The sequence below is a fragment of the Columba livia genome, chromosome 4, assembly GCF_036013475.1.
Source record: "Columba livia isolate bColLiv1 breed racing homer chromosome 4, bColLiv1.pat.W.v2, whole genome shotgun sequence".
Classification (NCBI taxonomy): domain Eukaryota; kingdom Metazoa; phylum Chordata; class Aves; order Columbiformes; family Columbidae; genus Columba; species Columba livia.
The window spans coordinates 24,567,053-24,580,211 of NC_088605.1; the positions used below are offsets into that span (position 1 = coordinate 24,567,053).

Sequence of the window (13,159 nt, forward strand, 5' to 3'; positions counted from 1 at the left end):
AAACAACTGTTAAATCCTGGGGGTTTTTAAGAACTATTCAACAACATTAAAGCACATCTGGCTTTTATTTTATATACTCTTTTAGGAGTAGCACAATTAAGTTAAATAACTAATGCCTGCAGCCCACCTGTAACCGTTTGTTATTCCTCTTCCTCTTTCCTATATACACAGCAACATGTGCAGTTCTTCCCTAACTGAGCCCTATCAAAATTACCTAGGCTCTTTTCAACATCTTTTTAAATCAGATAATTTTAAAAGGCCCATCTGTAAAGCAGCAGTCGATTGCAGGAAAGGAGAATGGTGACAAGCAGCACAGGCCAGATCCTCCAATGGCTTTCAAAGCAAAGTATTTTATTCATCTTCATTTATTATTTTTGTACTGTTGAGTTCCTCATCACTATAGAAAAATTCCCTGCTTCCCTATTTAGATTGCAAAATTTTTAAGGCAGAGACAAGCCCTTACTATGATGATAAAAAGAGAACTCCAAATATAGGCAGGGCATATACAGGTTACAAATAACTCACAGTTACTATGATAGATGTATGTTAAATGGGTGTTTGTAGTCTACTACACAAGGATTTTCTATATGGAGCTAAAGGACTACATCCTGTCCAGAATTCACCAAATGTACGTTCTTTGTATAAAACGACGATATTCTGAACATTCTTCAGCTTCAACGGCACAACATCTGTACTAGTATTTAAAACTACTCCTGTCCTAAAGAAGTTGCAATCCAGAGCAACAGCTATTGCTGCCCAAGTGAAAGTTGAGGGTGGAAAACACAGCAGTTGTATGAAAATCAGTCACTGTATCAGGTTTCGATTATTTCAAATATGCATTGATCAGTACTCAACAGCCCCAACACTTGGTAGGACTGTGTTTTGTATTCACCTTTTGCTTGAAGATTTAAGAATAATATCTTTAAGATAACCACCACTTCTCAAATAAAGCCAGCAAGGCTATTCAAACTCAACCCTTGTAACTCCTTCCAAAAATAATAAACGCTATGTGTGACTAGCAAAGAGCATTTTTCTTTTTTCAATCTTCCTCTTTGTTTAAAAAACACAATAGTTGCAACCTACATTTCAAAAACTGGTCAGTACGGTAATTTAAATTTGTAATTTCTCAACAAGCTAATTGATTTTAGATGTACTACAAACATGCGCTATAAACCACAATTGTTAGCGCTTTGCCTATATCCATGTGTCAAGGTTTCATGCTGTTATAAAATATACAGCTTAACAGAACCATTCCAGCTTTACACCTCTGACATAAATTTACATTTGGATTGCCCAATTATCAACCATAACTTCAAGAATTTGCTTCTGTCCCATTTTTCACTTGAAGTGAAAAAGGTTCTGGGATCTAAGACCTCAATGCAATAGCTGCCGCATCTAATTGTAATGATACGCTTCAGTGCCAAACTACAGAGCCTTTGATACGCTTTTGTTCAGTATACCCCAAATAAAATTCCAAGTCAAATATGCATACTTATGTATTAAAAAGTATCTTTAGAAAGAAGTTTTGGGAGCATTAAAATATAAGAGAAGGCTGAAGATATTTAAACTGAAGTAAATGATTTTTGTCTGCAAAACCAATTATAGCAACTCTTTACAAATTAAATAATCACACTTGCCATAGAAATTGCTGAGTGCCTACTAAATACTAAATTCCTAAATTCTCTGCTTCTGAGATCTCATTTTCTACTTCCCCGTACTACCTACAGCGTTGTGACCATTAGAGTCGCCTTACTCTGATGTGCATGTAAATGCCCAGCAAAACATCCCTCTTGTGTTTCACCACACTGAAGGCACAAGGAGCCAAAGTATCAGTGGGAGAAAAAATAGTCAGGGCTTAGCTGGAAAACACCACAGATGCACAACATCAAAGATGAGGCACACAACACTGAAGACATACTATTAAGTTCCAAGGAATATAAAAGGTAAACACTCAAGGTACTTAATATATTTACGGTGTGTGCATATTTCTCTGTATTTGTGTAATAAAAACCAGCTTGCATATGTGCAATTCATTGCAAGCTGCTAGTTCACAGCAAAGACATGGAATTTTTCCACTGTACTACCAGAAGCATGCAAAAATTCAACCAAAATATTACAAGAAAACCCAATAAAAGTGCTTGTTATAGTCATGGAAGAGTGTAATGCTTACAAGAATAGGTATCTCCACAGAACTATCAGGCAATGAGATTAAGGATACCATCTCAGTTCCTTCATTTAAAATAGATTTACTACATTTATCCAGGGTAACTTCCGGATTCAGCTACCAGAAAAAGGAGAATTTGCTTCATACTGCTTTCCAAGGAAAGGGATTAAAAAGCAATGATTCTGGCATCCAAATTAAATGGCAAAATTATTAATTTCATCCTAATTTATAATGTAGAGTAACAGCACACGGAGCTGTTGATGCCTCTGTTTAAGAAGCTCACATGCCCAGTCTTCTACAAGCCTGAAGTTTTCTTACTAAAAGTGGTATTTTATGCCATTATATTTCCCACTAAAATCAATATATGTTAGCAAACCAAACACTGACAGTTCTATTAAAAAAAACTCATTTGAAAAGAAACTAACTTCCTTTTCTAAACAAATCAAAAATAGTTTGGGCTTTAAAAATATTGAAAACAGCCAACAGAATCAATAGCTTTCACACACAAGCCATTTTTTTTAAAGAAGGAACAAGCATTAAGTATATATTTAAATTATTTTTCCAGACAGTTTCCTCAAAATAAATTGACTATTAAAACATTTGCACTCCAAACGTATCAAGAGAACAGCCCAATACTACAGCTAGCCAGCTGGTTGACCAGAGTGTCTTTTAACACACCTCCAAAAAGTACTAAAAGATGACTACGTACTTGTAAAAATAAGTGCAACAACATGCCCATTATTAAAAACTTAAAATCTAACAGCAATTGTTACAGAGATTAAACTGTAATGCATTTGCTTCATGCCCTACCATGTTTGAAATACAGGCTGACAAAGTAATCCTACAGTAATCATTCTGCCTTCTGATCAATCAACCCTATTCATTTTTTATTCAAAGTTACCATATTTATTTCTCAATATTGCTCTTATCCTAGATTTTGCGAGAAAATAAAAAAAGATCATGTCTTTCAGACTAAATTTTACTTCATTCACACCTCCAGTTTCCCTTTGCTGCCCTATTCAGAGAAGCAATTCCAAACCAAAGCAGCCAGATACTATTGTACATTTACTATGTTGGTACAACGCTACTCTCACCACCTAAGAATTTGAGTACAACACCACACTTACCATTACAGGACCCTTACGCGGTACTGCTGATATTGCCAGACTTCCCCAAATCTATGTGAATGGGGTTCGCTCCTAAATGCCTTTTACTCTGTCCTCTGCGACACTAGTCCCTGTTTCTTCATAGGATTTCTGCCAGAGCCTGTGCTCTCACTCCTCACATGTACTTCAAGTCAAACTCCCTTAAGGTTCAACTACATATTCCCAAATGACCTTTCATAAAACACTTTGGAAGAAAGCTGGTACACAAAGCAGTTATTTATCACCTTCATGCATTTTTGCATAAGTATACCAATTTCCATCTGTATACACAATATTAATGTTGCCCAGGAAGTAACCATGACAATGTTTTTATTCCCGTATGAAATGTTTCAGAATAAGACATGCTTATTTGCTAACAATCTGCTGTTCATTTGAACCAGTATTCATATGTGGAGACTTCTTTTGACCACCAGTACTAGAACTTAACTGATTTTTTCTGTTGTTTTTTGTTTGTTTCTCCACAACCCTCAATATTCTCTATATTATAAGAGTCTATATTCAGCAAGGATATTCACAAGTTATTCTTGTCCTATCTTCTAAGCTCTCAAGGAACAGTTTTCTAGTAACCTGCAATCCTACTCAGTTTCTACCACTTCATTTTTTCTAGCTTTATAAATAATTCAGCCTACCACTACAACAAGGCTTTTTTTTCTTTTTTCTTTTTTTTTTTTAATAATTGTATTTCGCAATATTCAAGTGATCAAGGCAATTGCTACATATGCATAATGACCTCTACATGATGCATATGAAAGGTTAAGTATTCACTAGAAGTGAAATCACAATTCCTGCCAAATAACCACCTGTGATGAAACCAGATGAGGTTCAACACCTCATAATAACAGGTCATCATCTACAAACAGAGCTCAAGGTTCCATACTTCATTAAAGAGTTAAACAAAGTGTTACTTTAACAAGTATAACAAACATTTGGAGTTTTTCCCAATCCACTAAGACTGGTCAATCAAGAAGACTCTTTTTTCCGCCTTGTTACCTATTAGAATTACTTCACATTATCTTTGGCCATCTAAATGCTTATTTAAATTCCATTTGTTTCAATAATAACAAAGTATTTCCTACAGAATTACAAAGAGCAACTGTTCTCTTTTTTTTTTTCTTTTTTTTTTTAAAAAAGGCAACTTCCCAAGATAGTAAGAAAAAAAGAAACACAACAAGGTCATCAATCCACTCTTATACAAACCAAAAAGTTAATTCCCCCAATATTCTTCGAGAAAGCTGCATCCCACATAGTTACACAGAAGAGCTGAAAAGAAATTTGAGCAACAGAAAGAAAGTTTCAAACTAAACTGAAAAACAGCTTAAGGCAATTAACTACCAAGCTTCTATTGACTACTTGGTGCCAAAAGGCATTTTCAAACACATTGCCACTGACAGAACACTTGAGAATGAGATTCTGAGTTTTGAGGAAGTCCAACAAGCATATTCTTTTCAGCTGTGTAACATTAAAAACAAGGGAAGGACAAATGCCTACAAATTCCATTAGGATATTTCTATCTACTATTTCTGTATTCCTATTATTGTATAACTTATTTATCTCAAGCCAATAGCCATATCAATACCATTAAAACACACTCAGATTGACAGCCCAATTAATCTGAAGAAATAATTTATACAAATTAAATATAAACAAAATTCAAGCATTAAATCTCAAGGTTATAAAGGCATTGTTTTAGTCATAGACTACTAAGTCAACCTTATGTGTACTTACGACTCTTTAGATAAGAGTAACCTTGAGCCATGGTTTTCAGGGATTTCACTAATAACCTTGGCCAGTTGTTCCCATGCAGCAAAACTTGATTACACCACCGTGAATTGCATAATGAACCTAAATGTATACTGTTTATTCCCCAAGAATCTGATAATTTATCTACTCTGGGATCAATGCTATTAAAGAGTCTTTTTAATTGAAAAGAATAGTTGACAAAACTGTCAAAGGAAACAAAATTTTGAGTAAAAGGACAAAAAAAGATAGATATAATAAATTGTTCAGGATAGTTTGGAAAATTAAGCTTATATGAATACATGACATAGTACAGCTAAATGCTAGGTCAAATATCTAGGACAAGTAAAATAAGCACAAACCATCTTAGAAACAGTGATTCTGTAAAGAGTCTCAGGAAGAGGAGAGTATAGGAAAAAAAACAGCTGAGCCACACTTTTAATGAGATACTGCAACAAACAATCCTTTAAAAAAATAAATTTAAAAAAAAAAATATATATATATATGGTATGATTATAGGGAGGCAACATTTATGTTCAGCAATGATCCTACCAAAAATATGCTATGCACTGTGTTCACTTTTCCAAACACTTACCGTAAAACTCAAAGGGATATCACAGAACTACTCCTGGAATTCTAACACTTGAACACATGTTTTATCTAAATAGGTTTGGATTCCAGTCTGCTAATTTTATCACAGTTTCTAAGAATCTAAGTGCTCTAGGTGAACCTGCTTTAGCAGGTGGATTGGACTAGATGATCTCCAGAGGTCTCTTCCAACTCCAACCATTCTGTGCGATCCCAAATTTAGTAGAGGAAACACACACTATCAAGTTAAGCAACTGGAAACAAAATTGCTTTATGATATAATAAACACAAGGAAAGGGGTGGGGGCAACAGAAAATGACTATCACTATTTTGGTTTGGGTCAGGAAGGAAACGTGTTTGAGGAACAGCCATGAAAACAACAAAAACAAATAAATGCATAAGATTCTTCAAATTGACAGAATTTGCCCTCTGTTTTCACTTGAATGGTACTTGGGGCTTGAGTTAAGATCATGTTTTTAGCCAAACTCTACTGTTTCTAAAGGAGACTAAATCTAACCAAAACTCTGCTGAGAGCTTTGAAGTTAATCACCACCACGATTTCTTTCAGCAGGCTACAAAAAAGTGATCAAGAATTGTTAATTCCTCTCCCCAAGAGAGTAATATATTTCTTTTGCTTAACTCCTTTCCAGGAATCTATGGAATACATTTAAGCAAGGAAGTGTTAGCTCACAAAATGTTATGCCTATTTAAATCAACCTAAGCCACTACCGAACATCACCTCACTTTTGCCCTGCTCCTGACTTTGCAGTACTTAAGGCTAAACTTCTGAAGCACTTTTGGTTAGCTTGTTTAAGGAGAACACAATTTGTCTTCCTCAATATTAAATTTTATGGTCATATTTAAGAGTATATCAGTCAAACAATCTATCCCATTTGTAACATAATCCACCCCATTACAGCTGAACATATAATGATATGTTTCTTCCATTACCTGTTTCTGAAATATAAACAACAGGATCCCGCTTCAGAACTTTACCAAGCTTTGAAGTAACTGCTTTTTTCTCAGATGGCTTCTTGGACTTTTTTGCTGACTGCACCTCCTCTTCTGAATCTGTATTTTAACCACAAAATAAATGTATGTTTCCTCCACATACATGCAGTCACAGATCATGTAACATCAGTTAATATGTGTCCACACAGATTCAACCAAGCGATAAAAAGATAATATGGAAGGACAGAGCACAGCTTCACTTTTCTCCATCAGCTAAAGCCTGGCCATTATTTATTCTACCATATACATAACAAAATGAGAATTTCGTCAGAACTCAGTCTAGACAGTGTTTTTTTGCTTACATAACAAGAAATATTCTGTTATTTATTCCAAGAATTGCTATGCTTGTATAAAAACCTTTCCAAAAAGGAATGCAACTGTCAAAGTACCACATCCAATCCAAAAAAACAACAACACACACACACAAAACCCACACCATCACAAACTTTTAATATAGATGAGTTTGCAAAATGTCTAGACAATGTCAGCACTTTAAACGTAGCAGCTGAGTTATATGCTACTTTTGTACTCCACCTTCTAATGCAGAAATATTTCTACCTACTGCTATTCCTCACTGCTAAACAGGAACTTTTTATAGAACAGTTTATCTGAAGATTCAAACACATTTTTCTATATATAATACCATTATTCTGGCAGATGTGTCTGTGATCATTTTTTTCTTCTACAAGAGAAGCAATATTCTATTGTTAAGAAGGTTGCTTCTAAAAATTCAAGCTGAAGTCTTCAGTAGGAGTCAAAAATTGTAGAAACTCCTCCACTTCTTCTGTAGTTTTACAACTATTCAAGATTCAGAATCCAATCAAAGAGGGATTAAACAACATAACAGCTCAGAAAGATTAAACTAGAAACTTCTAGCTCTTAAACTAACGTAACAGGCAAAGGTTCAGGTTGGGTTTTATTTTTCTGGGAGGTGATGCTTTTTGGGTTGTTGTTGTTAAGATACAAGCGCTATAAAAGGGGTTTCCCTTATTATAACATTCCAAATAATATTTTTTTAAATGTGATAGCAGTGCTTTAAATTATATTCTGTGTGTTCCATACTGTAAATTTAAAACTATGGCATGAACAGTTACTAGATTTTTTTAATAGAGAAAGACATATGGAAAGACAAGTTACCCTTTTAAAACAATCTCCTGTATTATGTTCATGTGACAGACAGGAAAAAGAAATTAAAGTATATGATGAGCCTCTCCTGTACCCAGCATAGGATGTTATTTATCCCTAACAGAATAGGAAACCTAAAACCCTCTACAATTTATATACATCTTCATAACAACAAAAAAAAGTTCTGAGTTTTGGTAGAATTTACTATCTGAACTTTTTTTGTGGGTTTGGTTTTTGTTTTTACACAGGCTTTATTAAAAGCTACTTTGCAACGTGTATTACATGCATAGCACACACTGCACTCTTATTTTTATCAAATATATTTAGTTATCCAGCAATACTGTGAAAAATGTTTTTAATTGCATTAAATAAAAAAAAAAAAAACAAACCACAGCTTTCCTTCAGATGTACCATATACCTAATTGACCTTTAATACTGATGCAAAAGATACAAAGGAGCAATCAGAAACAACTGTGAACGCTACCTGAATCATATATTATTCTCCTTTTCTTGTTTGTCCGCTTTTGTTTGGAATCATCTTCACTGGGTGAATTATTCACCTAAGAGTAACAGTCCATTAGTGCAACCAGTAAAGAGGTCCTTCCAGCTTTTACTCAGTTACATATTCAAATACACGAGTTTCAAATTAATTCTAATAGATTTTTTTAAACCAATATTAAGTTTACAAAGAGTCTTGTGCTACTTATGAGGGGGAGGAAGGTACAGGGCAGAGGAAATAAGGAAGAAACTGTAGTAGCAAAGCTAAACATGCCTTCAGCAAACCAAAGATGATTAGGAACAAATATTCCAGTTTAATGCAAATTAACAGAGAGCAAACAGATTTGAGTCGCTTCCAACTTTTACTCCAAAAAATAAATTGCATGGTCCCCCCAGAAACAGAGGTCGTACAGGCAAAAAGCCATTTGCATGGAATTCAGCTTTCACTTTTGGTTCCATTCTGGATATGGCATCGCTATAGCCACCAGAATTTGATATAATTTCAAAGTAAAATACAGACAATTGAAAAATAAAAAAGTATGCGCAACAGTTGAAGATCAATTGATTTCCTATTCAGCATCGTGCTGATTGCAGCTTCTCCTCTCCCCCATTAAGCAGTGCAATTACTGTAAGAGTTTGCACAAATGGTCACAGTCAACAAACATGTTCTACCTAGCAGCAGCTAGTATTAAGCTGTCTCAAGGAATTTTATTTTTTACAAAACATTTACAAGTTTTAGATATTCAGAAAAATCACAAGCTGCATGGATAGTAAGGTTCCCGGGCCTACCAAACAACCAACTGTGCTTTTTTATAGTAATGCACAGCTGTAAATGCTTCTAAAAATATATTTCTAGATAAACATAATTGCATGTTTTATAACCCACATTCAATTCTAATCTGAAACCCGTTAACTCCTTTATATAATCAGAAAAATGTGAAGTAAAAATAACTGATCCTATAAGATAATTGCTATGTCTTTCAGTTCCTCTGAATGGTCCTTTATTTTCACATTTAGACAATGAAATTATATAGCCAAATTTTTATTAGAGTAACATCTTATTTCTTCATTGTCATGATTCATATTAAACATTCCATCCTATTAGAAATCCTTCTATTCTCTAAGTGATTTTAAAGCCCTCTTTAGCCACTCCTATTTATATACCAGTTTAGATTAGTCCAGATTAGATTAGATACCAGTTTAGATTAGATACCAGTTTAGATTAGTCCTCCCAGACTAGAACTCAATCCAACTTTAATCTGTCATTTTACAGAATTTGGTCTTTGCAACTGGTTTACATAGGTCACCATATCCAAGAAAGGCAGTGTTGTTTCCTCTACAGGTGTTTAAAAACAGAGGGCAGCTACATCACAGACTTTCACCTTACTTAAAAGCATGTCATCTTTATATGTCTAGATCTACTACGCATAAGCCTCAATCTTAATTAAATTAAAAATTAAATAAGCAGAGCTACTTAGAGAACTGTGGGCCATAGCTAAAATAACTTCAAATACATCTGATAGGGCCTACATTAGTACCTAACCGTTTTAACTGCTGCTTACCTCTCCTCTGTCCTACAATCCAAATATTTTGAAAATCAGCAATTTTCTTCACCACCTACAAAGTTTTGCTGCTAGAAGTTCGTATTAAGTGGTAGCTTATTCCCATACATATAAAAACAAGTGACATATAATGTTTCTTGAGTGCATAAGAAGAACTATGACTTTAAAAAATACTAGATATACAAGCAATCCTACATTGGAGAAACCAAGCACTTCACAAATAAGAAAAGCAAAACTAACCTTAGCCTCCTTTCCTTTTTTCTTCCCACTTGAGGGTTCTTCACCATTTTTAATTTTTTCACGCTTTTTCAAGGTCTCACATTCTTGTCGCTTTCCAGGAGGCACAACACCAAAGAATTTCCGGATGTCCTAGTAAAAGGAAAACAGATGTATAAGACTTTAAATACAGAAGTAGAAGTTTACACTAAAAAAGAGCAATACGCTTAAATTACTTTCTCAAGAGCTCCTCTCTTATAGTATGTTGATCTGGAAATTTTGTTTACAATTGAGAAAACAAAGTCCAGCTAATGAAACATAGCTGATGAGCCACCACAACACCTTTCCCTTGTCTTTGAATAATAAAAAACAAGTTTGTTTCTCCCGCAGTCGGACATCTTCACCAATACACACTTCAAAACAAACTTCCGTTAGCAATGAAATACAGTGACTTAAGATGGATGCACATTAGAATTTTTTTTCCAATTAATCATCACAAACTTAGCCCCAAGTATTTATGTAGCTAAAATGATCAACTAAACTATGAAATAGCATCCAGCGTAGACAGACAAAAAAGCACCGAGAGTAGTGAGACATACTGTATCTTCCACTTTCTCATAAGTTTAGGACAGCAGTTCACTTAACTAAAATAATTAGCCAGCAAGAAACACACTAAAATTTAAACAAAGAAAATAACTTAATACTAAGAGCTGCAAAAGGTCTGTTTTGTAACCTTATTTTATTATCTGACCACAATACAACCGCTAAAAGCTTTCTAAATACATTAAGTCAGCAGCTGAAGCTTCACTTTTAAAAAAAACACTGTTGTACACACAAAGCCAAACCTGGCTTCTTTTGAAAAAAACCTAGTACTTCAGTTTTATTAAAAAGAAATCAAGAAAACGTGTACCTTGTTGGTATCACTACCTTCAGGGGTTGCAGCCATTTTAGAGAAAAAAAGTACCTCATATGGCCTACATATATGGCAGGTAAAGGGTGTGGCTCAGGACTATATTCCACCCAGATGATAACTATTGCCCATCATAGAGTTCAGCTGAGTAGCTTCTCATTATCACAGGGAAATAGTAAAGTAGTAAATTCTTAAGAAATCTCCATAAAAGTCTAACTGATAAGAAGGGGTGTTTCAGGCTCTTTTTCTCTTACCAGTCAGTTCCCTGGCGGTTTGGATTTGGATTATCAGAGCCTACAGGGCTTAAAATCAATGGAATATGTAATTTGAAAGCATAGACAAAATATGTGATATGTATAGATTTAGTACCTTTAGCTTAAAACAATTTTCTAGAATCAGAAATGTTGTTTCCTGTAAAAGTTTAGACTCTTTGTTTTAACTGCATATAGTAGCATGGATTCAGCAAACAGACAATGGTAGACTGAAAAACATTCTTCCTCAATGAGACTTCACACACTTCCCTCTATGGAATTTATGCCTTTAGGCATAAATTTTCAATACTGTTGTTTCACAGGCGCTCCCACAATATACATGCAGTACTATATAAGCTCTGAAATTTTGACTGCTGGTACCTATAGCTAACAGGTTTGAAGAAATTATCTGTTTAAAAAGTCTCAAAGTAGATTCGTGGACCTGACCACTCTATCATTATTACTTACTTGATTTTAGGCTTAAGGTAACACAGTCTCCTTAAGTCTTTAATGTAGTGAAATAATTTAAACACTTAGTACACAACTGCAAAATAAAGATGCTTTAAAGTTTTGTTTTCATTCTATAGCTGTTACATTCAGGTTTAAAATACTTGGAGAATAACCAATTTTAGATCAATAGTAATGCTTTATCCATTCTAGTGTTCTAACTACAAACTGTTAAGTAGTAAGTGAGCTGCTCTGCAAACACTATATGCAATAATATTAGATTTTTCTAAAACTTACTTATACAAGGAAATACCATTGTATCCTGGTTTATGAAATGCAGACTTGACAAATAACATATATGAGATTGATTTGTCTGCCACAGCTTCTTCCACTATTTTAATATCACGGTTCCTGAACTGGTAAGGCCCAAATTATAACATCTAAATTATTATTTTCTGCCTCATCACTTCTTATGAAACATCAAGTTAGCTCTTCATAAATACCTTTAATTCACAAAATGAATGCCATAGCTGTAAGCCCTGCTGCGTTTCATGTGCTATAAAGAGGACCTAAACCGCCACTTCAAACTTTTAAAAAATAGTATCACTTCATAAACACCTAAAATAAGTGGGTGACAGTCAACTTCTACTATCTTTTATAATGCAGGTAGTATTTCATTAGATTAATAGGTCAAATGAGAATAAAAAATTGTTTTTGGTTTTCATTGAAAGCAGCATCTTCTACCCATATATTAAGAAAGAACCATCCATACAAATACTACTTTTTCTTTGAAAATACTGTGGTGATACAGCAGCTACATATTCCAAAATTGCCTCCTTGTGTTAGCACAACTTCTTCTATTCTCTTGGCGCAAACCACACTTCAGCCCTCAAGAAATGGCAGCTTTTTCCTTTTATTGTTATATGATTGTGTTATGGAGCTTTTCAGAAAATATTGTCAATATTAAAGCACGCAAGCCACCTAGAGGTTTCTGAATACAGGTTTGTATTTAGGTAGTACATTTTAATTTCCCTTAGTGACCATCTACTTGCAAGTGACTAAACTACAGAGCCCTAAACTACAAAGGAAAATTGCCATCCATGTACAATCTTCTTCAATCCTCAGACTTATAAATCCTCCTTCAGCCATCCTGCTCTTCCGAAGAAATGGTAACCTTGTTAGCCACTGCTGGACTCCAACACAGGGTGAATTCAGAATTGCTTGGGAGAAAAGTACATGACAGTGCAACAATAAAGTTATCTTTCAGTGAAGCTTTTATCCAGGAATCATGAGACAGATTTTTTGTGCCGTTTATTAAGAGATGTCAGATAAATCCTTAATTGATTGCATAACTAAACACAGAAACAAAGTGATAGAAGCATCTATCAGACTGATTCCCATTCTGCAAGTGTGAAGGCTATTTGTGAAGTCTTATATAAGCTTATATCCCAGATAGGAATGCTTCCCTCTGTTCTGGGTTTATC

The 13,159-nt window shown here is 34.4% G+C and overlaps 1 protein-coding gene across 1 annotated transcript in view; it reads right to left on the reverse strand.

Moving 5' to 3' along the window:
• The window catches only part of RFC1 (replication factor C subunit 1), a 43,024-nt gene that overhangs the window by 24,393 nt on the left and 5,472 nt on the right, over window positions 1-13,159 (reverse strand). The window contains exons 2-4 of the mRNA XM_065062618.1: window positions 10,092-10,220; window positions 8,276-8,351; window positions 6,607-6,726 (exon numbers count right to left, since the gene is read on the reverse strand). Of these exons, the coding sequence (XP_064918690.1) occupies window positions 6,607-6,726; window positions 8,276-8,351; window positions 10,092-10,220 (325 nt within the window). The remainder of the gene's footprint in view (window positions 1-6,606; window positions 6,727-8,275; window positions 8,352-10,091; window positions 10,221-13,159) is intronic.